This window comes from Leuciscus leuciscus (assembly GCF_965113295.1).
Source record: "Leuciscus leuciscus genome assembly, chromosome: 4".
NCBI lineage: Eukaryota > Metazoa > Chordata > Actinopteri > Cypriniformes > Leuciscidae > Leuciscus > Leuciscus leuciscus.
In genome coordinates, this window is record NC_138728.1 from 45998037 (window position 1) to 46025654 (window position 27618).

Genomic DNA, 27618 nt, shown 5'->3' on the forward strand with positions numbered 1-27618 from the left:
TTTAATACGTTGCTTATACAAATACATTTTATTTCAACATATTTCAATCGATTTTACTCAGTATAGCAAAATAGTTTGCTAAAAGCAGATCATTCATTCACACACAGAAACGCAATTCAAATTTAAACCGTCTTTTTGCGAGTTGTGGTAAACAGCGCATCTCTGCCGTTCATTCATTCACACAGAAACGCGATTTACTTGAGAATGAAAAAAAACTTACTACAGTATTCCATCCGTTGCTCCTCGAAATACCAGCACTTCTGAGGTAAGTTTTCCATTATTATTATTCCTCACAGCGCTGCGAGACAGTGTAGACAAGTACACTTATCTGAATAAACTTGATGTGTTTTCTCGAGCTGATATGTGGGCGTTCACAGTTTGTATGGGATCGTCTCAGTCATTTCCGTTTGAATAGCGCGCGCTCTCCGTGGGCGGGGCCGATTAAAACGTAATGAGATGAGATGAGCTCGACTGGAATCGCTCTCTTTTAATACAGATTTCACAAGATGAGAATATTTGTTTTTTATATAAATTACTTCATTTAAAAGAAGAGAATTCAAGCTTCATGCCTGTGTGTCTTTATGCCTGTTTGACTGAGTATTCGCTGAATTATTGTTCATTTTCGGACGCGTTTCAGAATGGACTTCACTGGCAGAGAGAAGGCAGAACTCGCTTTGTGTTTATTTTTCTTTATTTGGCAAAAAGCACAACACTTTGTTTTTATTGTGAGTATACACAAAAATAATACACATTTAACAGAATCGATTGATGTATGAAACTCCTATGGAAAATCAAAGTCAACAGAGTATTTATGAGTTTCTTTTACATTGATAAAAAAAAAGCGAGCTGGTATCGCCGGCGATACCGTAGACCTCAGGGGGTTAAAGTTTTGACAAACCAAATGTTATTGCACTTTTGTTCATATAGCAGTATTTTGAAAAAATAAAACTACGCAATACACTACTTTTGAATTCATTATTGAATTTTGCGCATACTGCGATTAATCGCAGAAAATAATGCGATTAATCGCGATTAAACATTTTAATCGTTGCCCAGCACTAGTACTAGTACTAACACTAATGGCAAATCCCTTTCACTGCCCAGTTTTGGTGAATGCAAACAACGTGATTATTGTTCATGTGTCCAACATTCAGCCACGCAATAACATGCAATCTGTAACGTCTCAGGGTAGAAGAAGATGAAGTTCCAGGCAAAGATCCAAAATACTCAATATTTATTTAAACTGACGAATACTCGAAACAGTGTGCATGCACAGACAGAGTGCTAAACACAAACATTGACCGACAACTGAAGAGTGAAAAGGGAGAACTTAAATACACAGATGATAATGAGTGACAACAGGTGACGGTGATGATGAAGATGACTAATTAACTAAACACAGGTGACAGAACTGAACTAATGAAGATGATGAAACTAATGACAATGAAAACAAACAGAAAGTCCATGAAAACGTGACACAATCTACCTGATGAATAATATGCTGTTGTGATTTTCTGCTCAAGAAACATTTCTGATTATTATACATTTTTAAAACAGTTTTTTTCCAGGATTCTTTGATGAATAGAAATGTAAAAAGAGGTTTATCTGAAACTTTCTTTACTGTCACTTTTGATTACTTTAATGCATCCTTGCTAAATAAAAGTAGGCAATTACTTTCTTTAATTTCTTTCCAAAAAAACTGATGAATGAATGAATGAATGAACATAGTTTGTCTTAAAACATATTAAAACACCACATACTGTAGGCATATTAAAACTTTTAATGGGACTTTAAAATGTAACATTCTAATTACAATTACTTAATTTTTGGAATCTAATTATGTAATCCAGATTACATGTAACTTGTAACTACCTAGAGCACTGGGGCCAGATCTTAAGCTTATCGCATCATAAAAAATAAAAAAAGTAAATACAAACAAAAATGACCAACTAACTGATAACAATAGGATTTGAGTACACAATTCCTTACCTTTGCATTTCTGTTTGAACTGTCTGTGGCCTACTAATAGACTGGCCAGCCCCAAAGGAACCACTCGTACAGCTTGAGCCCCCACTATGGTAGGAGAACTGTCAACATGTCCACTTGTTTGTGGGTTCCTTTGTCTTTGGATACAGCTAAGCAGATTTCTTACAGCACTTTCAATTTCTCTATTCTGATCCTGTAAAAAAAAGAATAAGCCACTTGCATTCACATAAAACAAAAAATATTATACATTCTTAGTAAATTGTTAACAACATAAAATATTTTAAGAAAAGCTAAGATTGAATAATAGTATGTGGGTTGATAAGGAGCATATCTAACAAAAATAGCAGTGAGTTTATTCTTCATAATGATACTCTATAATTTATTATAATCGCCATTGTTTGATCCATAATGAATATTGTGTTGCCTTTGTACTAGGGCTTCTTGAATGCTTGACAATTATTGATTGATAATTAAAAAGGTTTTGATATATCAAACTGAAAGAGTGTCTTAGAATTAACATGTAAGTTGCAGTATATGATGTCACCATGCTATGAGAAGAACAATCAAACCCCAATTTGCCAAAATGTCAATTTGTACAGGTTAAGGATTAGATTACAAAACGCTTTATCATGCATCCCGTCATCCAATGTATTTTGTACTCACTGTACATTGTATAAGTGCTCACAACCAGATGTTTAAAAGCAATGCGATGATTAAGAAAATCAGAATGCAGAATCATTTACATTTATCGATATGCATCATAAAAAGATACATTTCCCCAGCCCTAATGAACTGTCCCTTAATGTCCCACAGACTCATCAAGTGTGAGTGATTTAATTTATTTTTTAATACTAAAAATACTACTCATTATTAAACCCTTACCTTCGGATCGTTATTTCCTGCCATTGCGATGACTGACTACCAAAGTGGCGCGACCGCGAGGCCGTGGGTGTCGTGACATCATCGCGTAGAAAAGAAGTCCAATTTCATTGGCTAGGCACCAACCAATAAAACGACTCCATTGCCGCAAATATGAATTACAAGTTTGTGTCTGTCATTGTATTTTTGTGAATAGCATTTTACACATTTGTGACTACTTGTCTGCAGCTTCAAATTCAGAATACAGGTTTGTGCCTATTGTCTGCGAGTGCAAATCTCAGCGTTCAAGTTCAGATTTTTATTTTACAGGTTTTCACATCGGAGCTGTGAGTGTAAATGTTCACGTACAAGTACGAATATTTATTGTACAAGTTCTCAAATTCACATTTACGTGCTCTCGAGTTTTGCTACTGATTTACCTTCATATAGGAATGTCTTGCACATACTGCTGCACATACTGTGCGCTGCACAGCACAAGTGAAAAATCGTACAGGAATTTAAAAAAAAATCCTGCAGGACTGCTGTGTACGGAGCCCCTAAAGGGAAGTGGTGGTGAACATTTTTTTGGGATGGGAGAATTTTATTTATTTTTCAAATCTTTTGCGTTCCCTCGCAAAAGTTTTGCGTTCTCCCGAGAAACTTTGCGTTCCCACGCAAAAGTTTTGCGTTCCCTCGCAAAGATATTTGCGTTCCCACGCAACACTTTTGCGTTCCCTCGCAAAGATATTTGCGTTCCCACGCAACACTTTTGCGTTCCCATGCAAAACCTGTTTACAGCTCGGACAGACACGTCCTGTTTAATGTCCCGCTAGCAGTGTTTCAGAGCTCCGTACGTTTATGGAGCGTTTCATAGTGTTTGAACTTGGACTCAATTTCAAATATAAAGAAATGCGGTCAGTGCTATAACTCAAGGAGTTCAGTGAAGTTGGCAATATTCACACAGGCTATTCGAACTTCCCTATTCTTGAGCTAAACGTTGTTAAAACACAAACGACACCTATTTACAATCACAGTAACCTAGACAACGAGCTACAACCCAATTATCATCAAAACGAGCTTTATAATAGGCTATTAATTTGTCTCTAACCAGATGAGAGACAAGTCCAAATAAGGGGCCGTCTGTAAAGTGCAAATCCCAAAACCCTTCTGTACATTTTATATTATTAAACATATTCAATAGCTTCACTGTGACACACTGTACTGTCACCAAATTCAGTTCACACATTCTCTCCTGCTGGTTATACTACATTACTTAGTTTGATAAAAATGAAAAATAAAGTGTAATTTTTAAGATTCTTTTTGAAATAAAATCAATAACTTCACCCTTTTTAGAAAAAAATATTAAATAACTTCACACTGTTATACAGTGTAATGCCATCAAATTCAGTAAGCAAATATAATGCAAAAGCTGTGTAGAGTACCAATATAATTTGTGTAAAGAATAGGCCTACTTATTTTTTATATGCAATTACTTCCCAAACAAAGTGTTGTAGGCCTATAACCAACATTAGAGCAGTGAAATGTCAACTAAATTTGGTGTGTTCCAGTGAAGTTATTGATTATTTTTCATAATATAAAATGTGCAAAAGCAGTGTAGTATGACCAGTGGGTCACCATTGATGTGTAAACTTAATTGGGTGGCACTACAGTTTGTAACATTGAAGTTAATGACTATTTTTGTATTTTTGACTATGAGTTGATGCTGTACGCCTAGTCGTTTTTTGGGTTATATTGCACAATATTGTTATATTGAGACGGTCCCTTTGAACTTGTCTCTCAGCCGCCTGCTCATAGAGAGATCCATTTAGCCTATATTATAAAAGCTTGTTTTGATGAGAATTGGGTTGTAGCTCGTTGTCTAGGTTATTGTGATTGTAAATAGGTGTCGTTTGTGTTTTAACAACATTTAGCTCAAGAATATTGATCCGGGAAGTTTGAATAGCCTATGTGAATATTGCCAACTTCACTGAACTCCTTGAGTTATAGCACTGACCGCATTTCTTTATATTTGAGTCCAATTTCAAACACTATGAAACGCTCCATTAACGTACGGAGCTCTGAAACACTGCCAGCGGGACATTACAACAGGACGTGTCTGTCCGAGCTCAAAACAGGTTTTGCGTGGGAACGCAAATATCTTTGCGAGGGAATGCAAAGTTTGCGTGGGAACGCAAATATCTTTGCGAGGGAACGCAAAAGTTTTGGTTCAAAGTTTGTTTTTATTGTTTTTTAACAACAAATCACATTCACAATCCCCCACCCCTTAGATCAGCGTCCATACTGTCCATTAAATCCAACAGAGTAGGAACGCAAACGTTTTGCGAGGGAACGCAGAAGTTTTGCGTGGGAACGCAAATAACTTTGCGAGGGAACGCAAAAGTTTTGCGTGGGAACGCAAAGTCTTTCGGGGGAACGCAAACGTTTTGCGAGGGAACACAAAGTTTCTCGGGGGAACGCTAAAGTTTTGCGAGGAAACGCAAAAGATTTGAAAAAAAATTATTCTCCCAACCTAAAAATATTTCCACCACCACGTCCCTTTAGGGGCTCCGTAGCTGTGCACCTCACGCAGAAACAAAATGTTTGCTTACAGGAGTTTTCCTTGTAAATGAAAAATAAAATTAAAAACCTACAGGTTTTGGATTCAGGATAGGCTATATATGTCTAGACTAGAGAATAAAACTCTGATAGTTGCTGTAGTTTTATTCATACAATTTTTATTTAATTAGATTCAAGTACATTTCATGGAACTATTTTTGATATATTATGCTCTGGCTGTTGGCAGCAATGAGAAAAAACAATGAGTCTTAACAAGTAAATTAATAAAATTAAGAGTAAGAATAGATAGGCAATTATAAAAAAAATTCACCATTTCTCTAAATCATTTCAAAATGATGCATTTATGCAAACATCCAAGACATGTCTTGCTCCTGTCTGCCTCGCTGCCTGCTGTGAGTGTTTTTGCTTCGTTGCTGTAAGCTCCGTCTTAGCCTCGTATTTCCTTGTTTTGAACCATAATTTACTACAATTTCTAGTTGTTTATACTACTACTAAATACGGCTTGCCCAACATCGCTGGCTTCCGTTGCTACACAACACGCTAGTAATTCGCTAGCCTGTTAACGCGCCACCCGTGCGCTCAGCTATTTTTATTTATTTATTTTTCTCTCGCGCCTTTGAGTTCATAAAAGCTCAGGTGAGTAAGAATCACTCAACAAGCACGGTGAGTAATGTCTTGTCCTGTTATTATCATGCGTCGCGTCTGAATGCGTTGTTGTTTTTGGAGCTCTATCGATTTGATTTATAATTCTTGATTTTTCTCGCTGCCTGCTGTGAGTGTGTTTGCTTCGGAGCTGTAAGCTCCGTCTTAGCCTCGTATTTCCTTGTTTTGAACCATCATTTACTACAATTTCTAGTTGTTTATATTACTACTAAATACAGCTTACCCAACCCTGACGCACAACACGCTAGTAATTCGCTAGCCTGTTAACGCGCCACCCGTGCGCTCAGCTATTTTTATTTATTTATTTTCTCTCGCGCCTTTGAGTTCATAAAAGCTCAGGTGAGTAAGAAACACTCAACAAACACGGTGAGTAATGTCTTGTCCTGTCATTATCATGCGTTGCGTCTGAATGCGTTGTCGTTGTTGTTTTTGGAGCTCTATCGATTTGATTTATAATTCTTGATTTTTCTCTTTAAACTCGCTTACAACGAACATTTTCTACTTTTCCTCACTGAGAAGCACTACTGCTCAAACCTCATAGTTACAACGCGGACTGTTGAGCAGACGCGTCTCAAGCCTATTAGTGATCCAACGCTGCATACTCTTAAAGGTTACGTCCGTGGATCACGGCTGAACGCGTCTTCTCCACACTCACTTACAAACAAACTTATAATATAAATTAGTATTAATATTGATAGCATCACTGGTAGCTTCGTTGCTAACTCACTGTCCATCTGTTAAAATGGCGAATATATCAGATGTAAGTAGTCTACCGTTTGGTGCAGGTGAGGACACATTTGAGCTTCACGCACTGCAGTCTGAGCTGGAAGCTGTTGAGAAACAGATCCACAACCTTTTATTGAGACAGGCCGAGCTGAGAGACCGGTGTTTGGCTCTTGAAACATCACGCGCCGATGCACACAAATCAGTGTTTAACGTTACTAACCCGCTGACTCCGACCGCGTCTACTCCGTGCGTTCCTCAGCATCGGTCGCAATCAGCCATGGTCTCGTTCACTCCGGCTCCAACACGCCACCACGAAGCCTGGGTGGTTCCGCAGCGGAAGACGCGAGTCAGGTTTAGACCAAGACTTTCTCCGACCCTCCCGGTTTTCGAGTTATCCACACAAAACCGCTTCTCCCCTCTACGCGAAACAGAACGCGATGCTGTGATCATCGGCGATTCCATCGTTCGGCACGTATACACTACGTTAGGTAAAAGTAAGGTGCAAAGTCACTGCTTCCCTGGTGCTCGTGTTTCTGAAATCGCTGCTCGCGTTCCCGAGATCCTGAACGGTGACGAGCGCGTCGGAACTGTGGTCCTGCACGCGGGAGTGAACGATATCAGGCTGCGCCAGACAAAGATTCTGAAGAAAGACTTCAGGAATCTAATCGATACGGTACGCAGCACATCTCCTGAAACAACGATCATTGTGTCAGGACCGCTTCCCACGTACCGACTAGGGCATGAAAAGTTCAGCAGATTATTTGCGCTAAATGAATGGTTAATGTCATGGTGCAATGAGCAGAAACTGCTCTTTGTAAATAATTGGAATCTGTTTTGGGAGCGTCCTAGGCTTTTCCGTGCTGATGGCTTACACCCAAGCAGATTCGGAGCGGATCTTCTGTCAGATAACATCTCCAAAATGTTAAATACCCTTTGACTAGTAACCAAAAGTCCAAATCATAGTCTCTGCTGCACCAATTCAACTGATATAAATACTAGTGTAGAACATTGCATAGAAACCGTGTCTATTCCTCGTTTAGTGAGATCAAATAATAAATCTAATGCAGGATCTAGGAAAAATCTAATTGTTATTAAAACAGAAAATGTTGCTATTAGTAAACAAAAACTATTTCTAAAGCTAGGTCTTCTAAACATTAGATCACTCACAACTAAGGCAGTTATTGTAAATGAAATAGTCACAGATAATAGCTTCGATGTACTTTGCCTTACTGAAACCTGGCTTAAACCAAATGATTATTTCGGTATTAATGAGTCTACTCCTCCTGGATACTGTTATAAGCATGAGCCCCGTCTGATTGGCCGTGGCGGAGGTGTTGCAACCATTTATAAAGATATTCTAAATGTAACCCAGAAAACGGGTTATAAGTTTATTTCATTTGAAGTACTTGTACTAAATGTTACGCTCTTAGATGTTAGAAAAACATCCCTATTATCTCTAGCCCTGGCTACCGTATATAGACCGCCAGGGCCTTACGCTGATTTCCTAAAAGAGTTTGCAGATTTTCTCTCAGACCTATTAGTCAATGTCGATAAAGCATTAATTGTTGGAGATTTTAACATACACGTAGATAATCCAAATGATGCGTTAGGAGCTGCGTTTACAGATTTATTAAATTCATTTGGGGTCAAGCAAAACGTCACCGGACCAACTCATCGTCTTAATCATACACTCGATTTAATTATATCACATGGAACCGATCCAACCGATATAGATATCATTCCACAAAGTGATGAAGTCACTGATCACTACATGGTAACTTGCATATTACGTACTGCTGTAATATGTCATGCGACGTCGCGTTATCAACCAGGCAGAACAATCCTCCCATCCACCATAGATAATTTCTCAAATTGCTTATCTAATCTGTCTCAGCTGCTGCCTGAACCCAAACAAACAGATGAACTAGAAGAACTAACTAGCACTATGAGCACCATTCTCTCTAGAACATTGGATGTGGTTGCACCTATTAAATTAAAAAAGGTCAGAGAGAAAAATAAAGCACCATGGTATAACAATACTACGCATGTTTTAAAGAGAGAAACCCGTATTTTAGAGCGTAAATGGAAACAAACTAATTTAGAGGTCTTTAGAATCGCGTGGAAAGACAGTATGTCACGTTATAAAAAGGCCCTAAAAGCTGCCAGGGCTGAGCACCTCCGCAAACTAATAGAAAACAACCAAAACAATCCAAGGTTTCTATTTAACACCGTGGCTAGACTAACAAATAAACAGACGTCACCCGAACAAAATATCCCGTTACAGTTCAGTAGTAATGATTTCATGAACTTCTTCACTGAGAAAATACAAAGCATCAGAACCACAATTATAAACGTTCAATCTTCAATCGCGCCTTATAATTCAGCTTCAATTATCACCCCGAAAGAACAATTACAGTGCTTTACAACTATAGAACAAAAAGAGTTAAATAAACGTATCACTTCATCTAAAACAACAACATGTTTATTAGATCCTATACCAACTAAACTACTGAAAGAAGTGTTACCTGTAGTGGAAGAGCCTCTCCTCAATATTATTAACTCGTCTTTATCTTTAGGTCATGTTCCAAGAACATTTAAACTGGCAGTTATAAAACCTCTCATTAAGAAACCACAATTAGATCATAATAATCTAGCAAATTATAGACCCATTTCAAATCTTCCATTTATGTCTAAAATATTAGAAAAAGTGGTGTCCGCTCAACTGGGCTCTTTCTTGCGACAAAATGATATCTATGAAAAGTTTCAGTCTGGATTCAGACCGCATCATAGCACTGAAACTGCGCTCGTTAAAATCACAAATGATTTACTTTTAGCTTCTGACCAAGGCTGTATCTCAATACTAGTTTTACTTGATCTTAGTGCTGCGTTCGATACTATAGATCACACAATACTCTTAGATCGACTACAAAATTATACTGGTGTTCAAGGACAAGCACTAAGCTGGTTCAAATCATACCTATCTGACCGCTACCATTTTGTCTATTTAAATGGAGAAAAATCGATCATAACTCCAGTAAACTATGGAGTGCCGCAGGGATCTGTATTAGGCCCTCTGTTATTTTCAATATATATGATGCCACTTGGAAATATTATAAGGAAACATGGAATTAGTTTCCATTGTTATGCTGATGACACTCAAATATATATTTCATCACGGCCGGATGAAAACGCTACATTTTCCAAATTGACAGAGTGTGTTAAAGATATAAAAGATTGGATGACGCGTAATTTTCTTTTATTAAATCCAGACAAGACAGAGGTAATACTTATCGGTTCAAAAAACCGCCCACAAAACCTCGCACAATACAACTTTAACATCATAGGATGTCCTGTTACTTTATCCTCTACAGTAAAAGACCTGGGTGTTATACTCGATTGCAACCTGTCTTTTGAAAATCATATTTCATATGTTACAAAAACAGCCTTTTTCCACCTTAGAAACATTGCTAAGCTACGTAATATGCTATCAGTTTCTGATGCAGAAAAGTTAGTTCATGCATTCATGACCTCGAGACTGGATTACTGTAATGCTTTATTAGCTGGTTGTCCTGCATCCTCAATAAACAAGCTACAGTTAGTCCAAAGTTCTTACGAGATCAAGAAAATATGATCATATAACACCGATTTTATCATCACTGCATTGGTTACCTATAAAGTTCCGTATTAATTACAAGGTAATGCTACTGACTTATAAAGCCCTAAACGGCTTAGCTCCAGTCTATTTAACGGATCTTCTATCGCCCTATAATCCATCGCGCTCTTTAAGATCACTAAATTCAAGGCTTTTGGTCATACCTAGGATATCCAGAACCACCAAAGGAGGGAGAGCATTTTTAATTTAATACTGTGAAGCTGCTTTGATGCAATCTGTATTGTGAAAAGCGCTATACAAATAAACTTGACTTGACTTGACTTGTCAACATTCAAGAGATATGAGTCTGTATACTGTACACTTTTACCTTTTATAACATGAAGATGCAAATCCAGCTATTTTGTTTTTAATCCAACTCCCATCTATTTGGTTGGATGCAAAAAAATATATATATATTTGCAAGACCTGGTAGGTCCTTGAGGTAGACACAGGTTGAATGTATGTCTGTGCATTTGATAAATTCAACTGAGTCAATCCCTCTTTCTTTTAAAATGCTTGTTGCTGTTATCCCTGATTCTCTGTCTTTGCTGATGTCATTACTTGTTGTTTTCATAGCATCAGTGAAGGCATGACCCTCTCCTTGCGCATTGCCTACGTCTATAAATGATCGTACTAATGCTACAGACCCATGTTTGGTTTGAACTGCATGGTTGATTCTTTTAGATTAAGATTTTGCTCCTTTTGAATGAATTTGCTTGCAATTAACCACAGCCCAAGAATAAAAACTGAAAGCTTTATTTGCACTAAAAACCTAAGGAGATGAGACTCTCTTGGGGTTGGCTGTCGTACATGTGGGCATCCAAGAAACATCACGCTAGAACTACCAATACACTTTGTCAAAATCTTGGTGCCTCCCAACATTTTTTCAACAAAGCTTTTGCTTTGCTGTGTTTGCTCATCATTGAATACAGCAGCAATGAGTCGTGGAACATGTTGGTAAAGGTTAAACATGTTAACAATTTGTTCTGGTACAGCTTGTGTGCCATGAAAGAGTTTCCGAAGGTGTCCATTCTGGGACTCATATAAGAATTCACTGTGACTCCATAAAGGACCCCAATTTTTCACAGATGTTGCTGCATGTACAAGTATGTGGACATTATAAGACACATGACACTTTCCATACTGAGACTCAAAACGGCCCACAAATGCTATTAAAAGGCCATCAGCTTTGTCAATGTCGTGGGGGGAAATTGAATCTTGAAGGAGAATGTATGTAGCCTGTACTAGAAGTAGTAAATGGTCAAGATATTGTCTGGGTAAAATGCCAAACAAACAGGGAAGGCTGTAAAATAAGAGAAAGTGTCTGTATTCCGAAGCTTTCCAATATTTACGCAAAGAAATTGAACGGGGTGGTCTTGTTATACTTGTAGGTGGTTTAATGGCAAGTAACCTTCTTTCAATTTGCTCGATTTCTCTTTCAATGTACCAAGGCTCTGTATGGTATTTGGAGTCAAACCATAGGGTAGTCAGCTGGCGACAAACACCAAGTAATATGCCATGCATGTAATCATATGCAAATCCAGAAACCATATTAAAAAACATCAGCAGCATTAGAGGAGATGGACCTTTTACACCATTTATGCATGTTCCAGAATCAGCAGCTTGCTGAGCATCTTTAGTGTGTTTTTTGTGTGATCTCAGCTCTGGCTCTGTTGACTGCAAAGGATACACCCTTGTAAACCCATTACCCTTTTCTACAACTTCACCCTTTTGATAACACCAGTTACAACCATGCTCTCCATTAAATTGTTTGACATTCTGTACAGCACAACAAGCCACTGAGTCACAAATGCAAAGCAAACTGTAAACATGGACTACTGATTTTTCACCTTTCCACTGACAAGGTAACCCTTGGTTCTCTTACGAGAGGTTCTCTCGTATTGCGTAAGTTGATCTGAAGCCAAAAATTATCCTTAATTTTGTATATATTGTCAACGCAGTGCGGCAGCCAGCAGACCATAGCAGGCTGAATCAGCGTGCTCATTGGCTGACCTGCGGCAACTGCAGCAGCCTATCGGTGAGCCCTGCGTGACGTCACGCCCAATGAGGGGCGCCCTCCACGCGTCACAGCCCGCCAGAATGGGTGCGGCTTAGCGTATATAAGGAAGGGCTCAACAGGCTGAACTTTGATTTTTCATTTCTTCAGCGAAGCTCTACGCATCGCTGGACTCTGAGAGAAGCCGCTGCCGTTGAAACAAGCGACCAGCAAGCTTAGGACAGCGTCTGAGGAAGCCAGTCGTCTTTGCCGCATTCAGCCATCCGTGCCTGCTACGCTATCCGGCGTCATATATCCTTTTTCTGCTGTGTGGGTTTGCTGCTGCGACACACACTCTTCTTCTAAAAGAGAAATTTCCTACGAGACGTTGTTTCAAATGCCTCGCACCTCTCACTTCCCGCTCTCTCTCTCCCTCTGTTTGAGCCGCGCAAACTGCGCCGTTCGCAAGGGATGTCAGAAGCGGACGGTCACGGGGCTAGCTTTCTTTACGTTACAAGAAAGCTACCCCGCCCTCGCGCCCCATTCGCACGCGTCACCGGCGAAAGGAGAAAAGAGAGTGTTTTAGTCCCGCCGAGGCCGGACCAACCTCCATTTCTCACACATTTCTCAGTCCATTTCTCAAGCTTATGTGTTTTCCCCCTGTGGCTCAGTGGCGAAATCTTAGGCATTCGCGCCAGAGACCCGTGTTCGAATCCTGGCTCTGGCGGCAGATAAAAATTATGCTGTTTGCTTCTCCGAGCTCGCGGCCAGCTTCTTACATACAGAAAGCGGCATTCGCGCCAGAGACCCGTGTTCGAATCCTGGCTCTGGCGGCAGATAAAAATTATGCTGTTTGCTTCTCCGAGCTCGCGGCCAGCTTCTTACATACAGAAAGCGAACCCGCCTCTCGCACCCTCCCGCTCTCAGGATGGTGCTCGAGTATTTATGAGCGCCTAAACATATGAGCCTTCAAAGCTTTTCGCTCTGTCAGTCCCCTTAAGAAGGCGACTGCAGATGTGTATTTTGCAGCCAACGAGTGCGTTGTACAACCCGCTCGCCTGCACCCAAACACCGTTTCTACGGCAACCCAGAGAAATCTCATAAGAGTACAATTCTGGCTATCCGGCTCACGCCGATGGTGTCTTGAGTGTAGAAAATGTGCCCGCTTCCCAGTGTTCACCCCTACACACAAGCACCGGTTCCCCCTGTGTCATTCACTCATGCAGAGCCCACTCTAGAGCTGGCATATGCCGCTCGAGTGTTGAACGTAGGAAATGTGCTCACAAAACAGTACCCACACCTACACACTGCCCGCTCTGCTACACTTTTATCCCAGGGGACAAAACCTATAAAGCCGACACACACCGGCTATGTGTAAGTCTTGTGTCCGCCCGTGAGCTCCCACGCTTACTGATAAACACAACACATCCGCTTTGTCAGTCCCCTTAAGAAAGGCTACTGCAGAAGTGTATTTGGCAGCCAACGAGCTGGGAATACTACCCGCTCGCCTGCACGCAACCGCCGTTTTCACGACGACCCAGAGAAATCTCAAAAGGAGTGTAATGCCTGGGTATCCGGCTCACGCCGTTGGTGTTTTAAGTATAGAAAATGTGCCCACGTCTCCGTGTTCACCCCTACACACAAGCTGAAGCTACACACTCATAAAGCTGGCAAATGCTGCTCGAGTGTTAAATGTAGGAAATGTGCCCACGAACCTGTGCCCACACCTACTCACTGCCCGCTCTGGTACACGGCCAAAGTTACCTCTTACCGGTCACGTTATGAATGTAAGTCCTTTGCCCGCTCACACTTACTGACAAACACTTTACCCCCGGCGCTGCTCGCGCGTCCCGGTTTTTCCCACAAAACGCTCCCCGTCCAAAGCAACCGGGACATCATGTGTAAAACGACCAGCCATCGCTTCCAGCAAGCCGCCGTATTCAAGCACCAAGAGCGCGCGCTCCGCACCCATGCCTCTGATTCAGGTTCTCGACCCCACGAAGTGCGGCGATCGAAACCCGGAGGCCATTCTGCCCTTAGCTGTACATGCAGAAGCATGGGAAGCTATTCCAGGTGTGTCAGTATGGGTGCTGAGCACAGTATAGCAGGGCTATTCGTTGCAGTTCGCTCGCCGTCCCCCGCGCTTTCAAGCACGAACCGAGACGAGAGTGAATGGGGAAGTAGCACACCTACTTCGGGCAGAAATAGCGAAGCTTCTGTGCAAAGGGGCCATAGAACCGGTACCTCTTTCTCTGAGCGAGTCAGGCTTTTACAGCCGTTACTTCCTCGTGCCCAAGAAGGACGGAGCTCTCAGACCGATTTTAGATCTGAGATATTTGAACAAAGCTCTTATGAAAAGACCGTTCAAAATGCTCACAACCAGACAGATCCTCGCGCAGATTCGCCCGAGAGACTGGTTTATTACCCTCGATCTGAAAGACGCTTATTTTCAGATTCAGATAATACCCCGTCACAGGCCATTCTTGAGATTCGCCTTCGACGGTCAGGTATATCAATACACCATCCTGCCGTTCGGCCTGTCTTTAGCACCCCGTACATTCACGAAGTGCATGGACACGGCTCTCGCTCCCCTGAGATGTCGGATTTTTAACTATCCAGACGATTGGCTGATTCTAGCACAGTCAGAGGAAGAACTTATTTCTCACAGAACAGTGCTTCTCAGCCACCTGGAAAGCCTGGGTCTCACGGTCAACTGGACCAAGAGCTCATTACTGCCCAGTCAGTCAGCCTCTTTTCTGGGTTTAGAACTGGACTCTGTGGCAATGACGGTTCAACGCCTGGCCGTGTTCAACGCCTGGCCACGTCTTTCCAGATGGGCAGCGCCGCACCTCTAAAAACATTTCAGAGGATGCTGGGTTGTATGGCATCAGCTGCAGCAGTGCTTCAGCTGGGTCTACTGCGTATGCGCCCGCTGCAACGCTGGTTGAACGCTCGAGTGCCTCACCTAGCCTGGGCGTCTGGCGGCATACGAATCAGAGTGACTCAGAGCTGCGTTTCAGCACTTGAGACCCTGGTTAGCGGCCGACTGGTACCAGCGGGAAGTCACAATGGTAGCCATCTCGCACCGAAAAGTTATCTCGACAGACGCCTCCAGCTTAGGTTGGGGCGCTCTTTTCGAGGGCAGACCGGTCTTTGGCCTGTGGTCAGACCAGGAGAAATGCCTCCATATAAACTGTTTGGAGATGATAGCGGTCGAGAACGCGCTCAAACATTTCCACCCACCCATACGGGGCCACCATGTTCTAGTCCGTTCGGACAACATGTCCGTGGTGTCCTACGTGAACCACCAGGGCGGTGTCAGATCCAGGAATCTCTGCAAACTGACAGAACGCCTTCTCGTGTGGGCTCATCACTCGTTGCGCTCGCTGAGAGCCGCGCACGTACCGGGCCACATGAATGTCGGCCCAGACAGACGCCATTGTTGGCCATGCTTGCCTGTGAGACGCGCCTGTGAAAAAGAAAAAAAATATTAATATAGAGTTCACCAACGCCATTGTTGGCCATGCGTGCCTGTGAGACGCGCCTGTGAAAAAGAAAAAAACTATTACGTAATATAGAGTTCACCAATGCCATTGTTGGCCATGTGTGCCTGTGAGACGAGTGAGTGAGTGAGTGAGTGAGTGTGTGTGTGTGAGTGTGTGTTTGAGTGAGTGAGTGAGTAGACGCGCCTGTGTAAAAGAAAAAAAAAACTATTAATATAGAGTTCACCGACGCCATTGTTAGTCACATGCGCCTGTGTGAGAGAAGAAAAAAAACGATTGTTATAGAGGTAACTGAGTATAATATATAATTTCTTGCAAAAAAATTATATTTGTATGTTTAATTGTTTATTTCGATTATTTCGATCTTTGATGTGAAATTATTTTTGAATTCACTAAATGAATGCTCTGGTCTGTGATCAGGCCAGGTTTTTTTTCTTCCTTGTGTTTCTATTTTTTTCCTTGGGTTTACGGATTGTGATACTGTGACATCGTGTGAAACTTCACGTTTGATGGCGAGCCACCCAAATCTGCTACAGAGAAAGGAGGACAACACATCATAAAGGAGAGGATAATATCCTTTCTTTCATTCACCAGTCTTGCTTTATGATAAGTAAGACATTTCCTATCTAGAGAACTATTAAGTTCCCTTTCGGGATTGACTTGACAAATACGGGGACTGAGAAGAAACTGATCAGTACTTTGCAGAACATTGAACTCTTGATGGTGAATGGTTACCCATAGCCAATTGTAATTGATATTGAGATCCTTATTCATTTAAACAGCTGTGATATTTTAAAAGACACACTGTTTATTTATTTATTTTTGTTTTCATTTTATTTCATTTTGACATTGAAATGACCGGTCTGTGTATGTTTTTGGGGTAAAAGAAGAGTGCACTCAAGGGAAAATTTTCATGGTTGATCTTTATTGTGTATTGTTGGTATGATATTGTAATTAATTTTCTTTTATTTTGTTTTATTATAATCACTTTATATCAAATTACAGTCCAGTTCAAATCTAACTTGTGCCTGTCTGTTGTTTCTCACCACAACCCACTACCCTTTACAAACTTTAAATCTTCTGCTAAATCTATTTGCATCAACAGCAATTCATTCTGTAAGATTCTGTAGACAACTGTTACAAGTGCAAATACATTAATGTTGCAGCAGCTTTAGTGCGTGAACCCCTAAAATACACCTGGATTAAAATACGTTTAACAAATCCCACTTCTACATGAATTAAAAAATGATTGATGTGACTCTACAGTTAAACTAAATGACTGTGATCTTCATCAACACAAACAGAGCTTGAGAAAAGCACAGATACACACCGTCACACACACTGATGTCTATATGAGGATTTATTACACACATGTATTCTGACATGATAATTCAGTGACAGAAGCTCAGCTGTGTTATTAATGTAAGGAAGAGAAAATAAGAGACTCTGTAACATCTCACTTTTGCTGATTTAGCATGCAGCCCAAAGCATTATGGGTAGAATCTCTCTACAGTCTGTTCTTATTCATCAACAGTTTCACTGATCCGTTCTTAAACCAAAACCCAGGATAGAGCGGCTGAGTGAATGTGGTCTGGACTGTGTGTATGAGGCTCATTGTGTCAGAGACGCTGTAGAAGGACAGAGTTCCTGCACTGTGATCCACATACACTCTTACTCTCCTGCTGATGGGCTTTACAGGGAGATCAGTCTTTATGTTATTGTACCAGAATGAGTAACTGGAGGGAGTGCAGTCCAAACTCCAGGACTGATCATTACATCCAAACTTACACTCATTACCCCATCCCTTCCTGCTGATGCTCTTATATGACACTGATATAGACACATATTCACCACTCCACTCAATCTCCCAGTTAGAGCGTTGTTCACACACACTCTCTCTACACAACACCTGACGCACATCATCAAATCTGTCTGGATGATCAGGATACGGCTGGACTGTATCAGTGACAGTAACCACTCTGTTCTCCTCAGACAGACGGAGGAGTTTATTCACTGTGTTCAGATCCAGAGTGAACTGATGGGAATCTGATGGAGAGAAAACACATCACAATCAGGAATTATGAATATGATCTTAGCTGAACTCTTCATGTTCAATATATCAGTAGTGTCTCAGTACAGTTTAATCATCATTTACATAATCAACTCTAAAACTCTTGTCATGTTTTCTTTCTGCTTCTACAGGAAGAACATGAGCACACTCTGGTTTTGGGAACAGTGACTGTAGAAATCAACAGACATGAAGAGTGTGATTATCATGTCAAGAGAAAATGATCCTGTATCCATTGCAAACACATGCAGAAATCCTCCAACACAGAAGATATGTAGAAATGTCTCGGCTGTTTACAGAGCCCAAATCCTGACACAACCACTATTGAGGGTTTGATATTATTGACATGTCACCATATTTGATTTGGCTTCTGTAGACATGAACTGATCACAGATTTGATTTGAAAGACACTATGACTTAAATTTCACTTTTTTCATAATACAAAGTAATCATATCTATTCTGCCCCCGTAAAAGAGTTCCCCTTCTTCAACTAGGCAGACAAGGCTAGGCTCTTTCCACAAGAAAGTTGAACTGAAGCATGGATTTATTAACACCACCACTAAGTAATCAAAGTATTACAAAGTAATCATATCACTTCATAAGACTTGGATTAAACCTCAACCTCCTTATTAGTCTTTTTCAAAGAGACATCAATTGATCAATAAATGTCTCATGCTCACTCATTTAATTAGCCTATATTATAGTTCTACTGCTTATTATGATAATTTCTGAGAACAGATGGAAGCCACATTTTAGTTAAATCATGAAACTGCATCATTGATCTTAAGAAGGCTGGTTTTGGCAAATCCCCTGGAATTTTACACAGAAAGTATGACGTGAGACGAGATTAGTTTCTCAATTATATTTATTGTCTGGAAAAAATTTATCCTCCTTTGACAATAGATTCTTCCTGGCGGTCAGATATTATCCGGACCTTTTCCCCAGTTTTGATTGGGAGGGTGTTTGGGTAACGCATGCTTCAAGGAATCCGGATCATCAAAAAATCCATTTAAATTGTATTCAAAGGACTTTTTGGAATATGGTAAAGGAAAATTTGTCCACTATATTAAACGTTTCGGGCCCTTTGTCCCCATCTGTTTTTATTTTAAATTATCTTTCTCATATATCCAACTTAACAAAATTCAGAAACTAGTGTTTTTAGCTGGGTTGACAGCTGCCAAGAAAATAGTAGCAACGAGATGGAAAACTCCACATTATCTTAATAAGCAATATTGGGTTCTCACATTTATAGATGTTGTGTATCTCCAATTGTCCACTTCGAGCTGGCCCAAACTTTGGGAAAACTGAAGGGTCTACTGATTTAAATGAAGAAGAACCCCCCACCCCCACCGTTAATTGTAAAACAATTTATTCTTGTTCTCTTTGGTTATTTTCTTTATTCTTCATATATTGACAGTTGTATTAGGGTTCCCTGTTGGGTTGTAATTCCAAATGTCTGGATATTTCTTTTAAATAATCTTTAGAATTTGTATAGTCTTGTTTATTTATATTTCAAAGCATATTTTGTCTCAATTTTATTTTTTTAATCTCTGTTATTCACTCTTCAGTGTGACTGACCAGTTAATTAGTTTTATCTTTTTTATTTATCTTTTAATTAATTTTTTTTGGCTTATTGCATTTAAAGCTGATTATTTGTCTTCATCATTTTGTATGTTAAAACGATATCAAAACAACAATAAAAATTTGATAGTAAAAAAAATGCATCATTGTTGTTTGGTTTTAAATGCTGATATCACAAAAAAAAAATCTCTTAAATTCTTAAAAACATTGTTATCAGATATTCATACGACTCTTGGTATCAATAGAATCAGCAGTATTTAAATAGGTGATTTTAACAGTAAATGTCAATAGTAAATATCAAAAGTTTCCTTCATGTTCATAAATGCATTATTGTTATAAATAGTGTCTACTTAAAGTCACAGAGTATGGGGATTTAATGTCAGATATACTGTAATTAATCAATGCAAAGACTTGAACCAGTTGAATGTGCCTTAAGCCAATAAGACACAACTGACAACAGAGAATATGGTGAGTTGTCTTGTCTGAAATATTACTGTCATGATGTGATGAACTAATTTATACAGTGTAGCTTTTATCTGCTAAAAAAATATATTGAATCTGGTCTCGTCTTTCTCATTTTAATATTGAAGCTTGATTTTCTTATCATACTGTCACGTACGTAGACTTTTAGTTTGTTTATCTTCAGTCACATGTCTCCTTTGTTCTAGTTTCCCGCCACTCTATGGTTACTGATTATGATTATTCCTGCCTTGTTTGGATTTCCTTCTGTGTGGACTATTGAATAGTGATGAGCAGATTGAGGCTTTGTGAAACAGCTGAAGCAAATGTGCTGTATTGTGTCGAGGTTTCGAAATAACCCCACACCCGTCTCCACGGTGACCCCTAGTGGACAGAACAGTGTACATACAACAAAACCCCGGGCCAATTTTTTGCTAAATTAAATGCAATTATTTAATCATCTCATAAGATTAACAAGTGTCTTTATGTTCTTTTGTCAATTGTCAGGGTTTGTTTTGTCTGTTCTATGAATGCCTCAGCTAACAGGCCAATAAGAGACTGTTAACTACTATTATTCAGTTTACTTATACTAATGTCTAATTATAAAGTCTACAAATGTATAAAAGCGATCAGAGATCAGGTAAAACCCACAGACACTTGTTCACTGGTTCTCAGTGACTAATGATTAATGGGTTGACAGAGATCATCACCCCCAGCGGTGAACCATTGAAGTTTTGAAGTGTTTTGAAACAGTTGTGACGTAATGAAGCCTCGTTTACTGAAATCACGTGACTCTGGCAATTTGGAACAAAAGTTTCGAAGCTTCATGAAGCAGTGTTTTGAAATTGAACCCCTTCGCGTTGCAAGCGCCAACGCTCTACTGTTTGAGCTACAGGAAAGCTATGATTTATACTATATTTATATTAATCCTAATCACTTTGTTTTCACGGATGACTGAGGTCTTTCTGCAGAAATGCCATCATACAGTGGGCTAAAAACTATCTGTAAAAACATGAACGAAGGAAATAATATGTTATATTTTACATATCAAACACGTCAACATGTTACACATTTAATTATAGCCACACCTGTTAGGAAATATGGTTGTTTATACAAACATTGACTGTGTAAGATAAAGATTAATGCAAAGAAATTGTGCATATGACACTTACCTGAAGATGGGATGGGGCCGATAGTGTCACTGGCTTCACTCACTCCCACTTTACCCACTATCCTGTAGCGGATCAAGTACTGCTTTCCAAACTCCAATCCAGTCAGAGTAAAGTCTTCATCAGCTGTGTTTATGATAATCCACTGTTCCTCAGAGCCAGAATCTGCATTCACCTGCTGGTACTCCACTCTGTACCTCACAGTTTCTCCAGTTGGGGACTTCTGCAGTTTCAGGGACACACTGTCCTTCAGGACCTTCTCCACTTCTGGTGGGGGAGGCTTCGACACGGGCTGGAACTGTGTGTCTTTCAGTTTCCCTTTTTCATACAGATAGATAGAGGAGCCTGGACTGGAGGGATTGGAGATGGCAGAAATAATGAATCGATATCTCTTTTCATCTTTATTAGCCTCTGAAAAACTTCTGAAAAGAGTTAAGTTCTCTCTCATCTTTGACATGACACCAGGATTGTTGAGCCCCTCTTCTGATACTAACGTGCTAGAATTGTGTTTCATTCCCACATCAAGCTCTTTAAACTCGTCAGATTCCAGAAACTTCTTCAGGGTTGAAAGATACGGGTCTTCATACTTCAGAGATGTGAAGGTCAAGCACACCACAACATCAATATTAGGATCAAGGAGGATGGCTTTGAGACGGTTTGAGTCTTCAGTTTTGATTCCCTTCAGTATCTCGGTGTGAGAACTCAAGATGTTAAGTTCAGCTGTTGCATGATCTAACCACTGGTTAAGCATGTCAGCATTAAAGGGGGAGCTGTAGTGGATCTTCAGGATGTCTTCCAATGAATTTTGCTCCATCTCTCCTCCTCGTATAGCAGGCAAGACCTTGGCCACTGCTTTTAGGAATACCATTTTGTAAATGTTAAGAGAGCCTTGAAATAAACTGAGCCTCTCTTTGATGTCTTTGAAAACATTTACCAGAGTTTTTCTGGAGAGGTCGTTGCATGTCCGCTCTACTTCTCCCAGCCCCTCTATTATATCTTCAGTGTTGGAAACCAGACTTGTGGTGATTTCTCTCTCCAACTGAGCAGCTTTTGTATCCAGTAGAGAAAGAGGATAGAGCCAGACTTTTATTGGAACTGCATTCTGTGGATTCTCCTTCAGTATAGTGGGGAGCTTCTTGTACACCTCTAGGGCCTCCATGTAAGTGGTGGGGTTCTGATCAAGGCGGACGTCACCATAAAATGTGCAGGTGATGCTCTCAGCCCTATTCTTCTGACCATCTGTCATTTGTAAAGCTCCTTTCCCCTCAATAGAAAATGTAGGGATGTTCTTGACCATGACATTCAGTTCTCCCTCAATCTCCTGTTTTTCTTCCTCTTCTGAAAATGTCCGTTCAAACACCATGACGGCCTGAGCTCCGTACAGTACAGCCGTGACCACATGAGTTGCAGTTTTCTGGTCAAAGACCTGAGGGTAAGTGATCTTACCCAGATGGCTCATAGTGAGCTGGTCGAATCTTGTGGTTTCACTGTAATTCATTGTAACTCTGGACTGTTGGTTTGAGGATTTGGTGTCATGCAGGAACTTGGCAGATCCTCCCACCTCCACCAGCCCTCCCAAGAAGCTGGCCTTCAGGGAAGCACTCACATCCAGGAGACTGGACTTACTAGAGAGAGAGTCGGAGCTACTGAACTTCAAATCTGTCATGGGCTTTGGATGGGTGTCCAAATCTTCATTCAGTGACTTCTTATCCCACAGAGTGACACCTGAAATGAGAAATGGCTTTAACAGTTAAGTCAAGTCACCTTTATTTATATAGCTTATATATGATTGTTTCAAAACAGCTTTACAGAGATAACAGAAAAATAATGCAACAAAGTTTGTTTCTAGAAGAAAATAGCACCGTCGTCCAGCTTAAGTAAGTTCAGTGATGGTTCATTTTTGTTTAAAAAAAAGGTATTCATTTAATTCATATATATATATATATATATATATATATATATATATATATATATATATATATATATATATATATATAAGCATTTTAGTAGGTACAGTACAGGTACAGGTACAGGTACACCACCTGGAATGAAGGTATCCTTGCGGCAGTCATAAAGCATACCAGGATACAGAGGTCTTCCTAGAGCTGCCACTTCAATGGTCTGTGATCCCATGGCTGCAGGAAAAAACAATGAACAATGGGGACATTTATACATTTGAAGTTTACTAATTGTTTTAACGTTCCTTAAAATGCAATCTAATTCCGTCTTTCAAAATTTAAAAACATAAAGGCATAAATCCTTCCGGCTACGTTTACATGCAACCAAATAATCCGTTAGTAATGGGATTGACGGCTCAATCGGACTGAAAAGCCTTCATATACACGCCTTAAATGAAATTTCGATCGGATTGAAAGGGGAGGTTTATTCCTTTTCTAATCGATCGAGAGAAACCGCGCACTTCAACCCGATCACTTTATTTATTGTTCTGTTCATAAACAGTGCAATCCATTAAATAATGTTAAACCAAAACCAATTTTGTGGTGAAATGACATATGCATCTGATTAGTTTGAAGACATATTTTTGTTTCTAATGCATTTTGAGTCTTCCTGCAATACTGTTGATCCAAACACCTCATGATCTGTATAGGTGTCTGTTACGTCCATGTGATAAGTGTGACTTGTGTTTTGGAGTTTGTTCTCTCTCCCTCTGTCTCTCGCTCTTTACTTTAGTTTTCAGCAGGATGATGCGGGTATTTAATTTTCTCGTTCATCTGTCAATCTTGGAGACGCATACTGACAACATCGCGTGTTTCCTCCAATGAGGGCTCAGAGTGTGGAAATTAACACTTTTTCTGTGTTTATAGGTACACACTAAATCGAGTTAAACTTACACTTTAAGTAGTGTTACTTACTTTACTACTTTAATACTTTTGGTGTCATACTGCCTGTAGACTGAATACTCTTTGTTTATGTTTGTGGAATATATGTATAATTACTATAGTATTATATATATATTAGGGGTGTAACGGTTCACAAAATTCACGGTTCGATACGATACACTTGTGTCACGGTTCGGTTCGGTTCGGTTCGATACGTTTTTGATACAGCAAAAAGAAAGAAATGCCAGAGAAATTTCCTTGATTTAATTTTTTTAATTCTTTTTTTTTTTTAATAAAACTAACATCATAAAGTATGATTTTTTTACTTTGAGCAATTCTAGAGCTATAATTGACTCTTCTTAGGAGCATATAAAACAAAACAGCTCCTTGGAAAAAATAAAATGTTATATTGTAGTAGTTATAAACAAAGGTTTATTTTAGTTCAGATTAACATTTGAGGGCAGCAATATTCATCATGTCAAAATAAAACCGACGTAATGTTACTTGAAAGCATTATAGCCTACTATTCCTGTCAAACTTCCATGGTTGCAGTTAGTGTTACTACAGTAAATCCATGGTGAATGTTGCTGATCTGTGGACACTGGATAGTTCATTCATGGCACAATGTTTCTTCCTGGTTTCCACGTCAGCACTGTTTGATCCGTTAATAACAGAGAAATGTGAATGTTTCTCACTAGATCTTTCTTTACTGGATCTCTTATTGGCGCTGTGTAGTAACAGTGTCGCATGATCAAGATCAGCTCACGCTGCTTTGGTTCAAACTGATAAACGGTCCTTCAACCACACAATAACGAGCAGTTTCGTTCCGCTTGCATTACGTTTGTCATTCGATGTTGGGCAATGTTGTGGTCGCGCCGGGCGTCTCTTACATTATGAGCGCGCTTGCCACGCGCAACGCGCCTACATTTGAAATAACGAAATTTTGGTCAGCAGGAAAAATGGTCCAATGCGTACCGAAAATGCGTACCGAAATTGAAAATGCATACCGAAATTGAAAATGCATACCGAAAACCGAACCAAAGGCCTTGTACCGAACGGTTCAATACGAATACGTGTATCGTTACACCCCTAATATATATATATATATATACATATATATATATATATATATATATATATATATATATATATATATATATAATACTACTATAATTACTATAGTAATCTACATCCTGGTTGATGACCCAGATCTATGGCCAGACCAATGAACGGACATTGAAAGGGAATGTTGAAGGAGATGTAGACTCCCAAGGGAAACCATTTCCAGAATATTTGCAATGGGTTCCCAGAGTGCTCTAGGCCATAGAGATGATACAAGATGTCTGAGGTATCATGACTCAGGATCTATGATAAGCAACAGAGTCAACAGAACTTGCTATGTTAAATGGAGAAATCTACAGCACTCAGTGATTACAGGACGCGGTATCAATAATCAATTACAAACAGAAGTTGAGAAAAGCAGAGATCTTCTGGAAGGAATTCTAGATGCGCTACATTTAGCATCTGGAAACCTACCTTTCATGGTAAAACTAAAAACCTTGATGATGTGCATAATGGCAATTTCCTTGGCACAGTTGAACTTACAAATAGCTGTAACAGGATAATATTCCATTACATTTCGCGTTCATTGCAGTTAATTCATTACGATGACATAAAATAGTGATCACATGCTCAAATGAGGGCTGCGATGTTCTGGTTCTCTAGAGAAACCAATTTGCCTTGGTTACAGGTTGAAATGTTGGCTGCAAAAGGCTTGACACTTGACAGCTTTTTACATTCAGCACCCCTTAAAGAACTAAAACGTAAAACAGAAAATCCATTTGTAAAAAATACCATTATGATCTGGTACGAAGTTCATAAATTTCTCGGAGAGGCCCCCCTTGCTGTCTTGCTTTTCCCCGATTTGGGGGAATGAATATTTCACTCCAGCTAAAAATTATATGGGTTTAAACTATGGTTGAATAAAGGAATAGTTCGATTGATGGACTTATATGAGGACAATATTTTAATGTCATTTGACAATCTGGTATCAAAGTTTAAAGGTATAGCGGAGGATTTTTTTACTTCCGGGTGGAATGCCTATACTATTGGTCCTCCTAATTGTCAATCATTCTGGTGAATCAATCAAACTTTTCAAAAAGTGGAGAGGGCGGGTCTTATCTAAAATTCGGAAAGATCCTCCGCTATACCTTTAATATACCCTGGAAACATTTTTTTAAATACCTACAGCTTAGAAGTTTTATTTTTTCAAAATTAAAGAAATCTGTGCAACTCCCTTCATTGTCTACACTGGAAACCTTTTCCACACAAGAATGTTTCAGTAAAGGGCGAATTTCCCAATTATATAATATACTGGTACAGAATCATAAAGAAAATTCGGAAAATAAAAGACGAGAATGGATGCAAGATTTAAATAAAGACATTTCATTAGAGGAGTGGGGTACAATATGTTTAAAAGCACAAACTCAAACTATAAATACTCGTTTAAGACTATTACAATATAACTGGATAATGAGAACTTATATCACTCCTGTAAGATTAAATAAATTTAACCCTAATATTCCGGACTTGTGTTTTAAATGCAATATTTACCAAAGCACATTTTTTCATTGTGTATGGGAATGTGTTGAGGTGCAAAAGTTTTGGAGGAAAGTTACTCATTATATATCTCAATTTACGACTACCCCTATATCTTTAAGCCCGATAATATGTATATTGGGTATTTATGTAGACAACTATTCTCTGCCCAACAAAGAGAAAAAACTGGTGGATTTGTGCCTACTACAAGCCAGGCGTTCAATTTCCCTTTGCTGGAAGGATACAAGTTGTCCTTCCCTTGGACTTTGGCTAAAAAACCTGTGTATGTATATATATATATATATATATATGTATGTTATTATTTTTTTTTTTTTTTTTTTTTTACTAACTGCCTGGGTTATTGGGGAGGGGAGGGTTGTGAGCAAGTTATGTTTGTATTTAAGAGGACTATATTTGTTCTTTTGCTAAATGTGTTGTAAAATTCAATAAAAATATGTTTGCAAAATAGTGATCACACGTTCAGGTAATACAAAAACTAATAAATTACCTCATCCGTTATCATGATTCGTGAATTCCACATATCTCTGGATGGTGAGAACAACATATTCCATCGTTCCAATCTCTTTCATAGCATCATCAAGGTTCGCCTTTGTTATTCTTTGGAAACTGCGCCCTCTTGCGGCAAATTTTTTTACCCGCGTTCTGCACTCTCACTAAAACTCTCGTCATAAACACTGAAGTTGTCCACACTGCACAGTGAATCTCTTATTTATATCGCGTCTAGACTTTGTTGTTTATGAGGGGATTTGCGAAAGGATAAAGCTTGCACTGATTCTGAACATACATTTTGAGCGAATTCACCGCATGGTGACTCTAAAACGCCTCTGATTTGCCACTGCGTTCATGCGCTTAATATACATGTCTGTGATTGGCTATAATGCTCAACGCTGAAACAACACAAGGAGTTTCTTTTTGTTTTT

At 39.5% G+C, this 27618-nt stretch overlaps 2 protein-coding genes across 3 annotated transcripts in view; one reads left to right on the forward strand and one right to left on the reverse strand.

Annotated features, from left to right (window-relative positions):
- The window catches only part of LOC309496529 (uncharacterized protein), a 259879-nt gene that overhangs the window by 146567 nt on the left and 85694 nt on the right, over positions 1–27618 (forward strand). The window lies entirely within an intron of this gene.
- LOC309496526 (stonustoxin subunit beta-like) overlaps positions 16867–27618 on the reverse strand; it is a 114006-nt gene continuing 103254 nt past the window's right edge. For both annotated transcript variants that reach the window (XM_082166518.1, XM_082166517.1), the window contains exons 2-4: positions 23282–23374; positions 21243–22964; positions 16867–18007 (exon numbers count right to left, since the gene is read on the reverse strand). In XM_082166518.1, coding sequence (XP_082022644.1) covers positions 17469–18007; positions 21243–22964; positions 23282–23372 — 2352 coding nt within the window. In that variant the 5' untranslated portion in view covers positions 23373–23374 and the 3' untranslated portion in view covers positions 16867–17468. The remainder of the gene's footprint in view (positions 18008–21242; positions 22965–23281; positions 23375–27618) is intronic.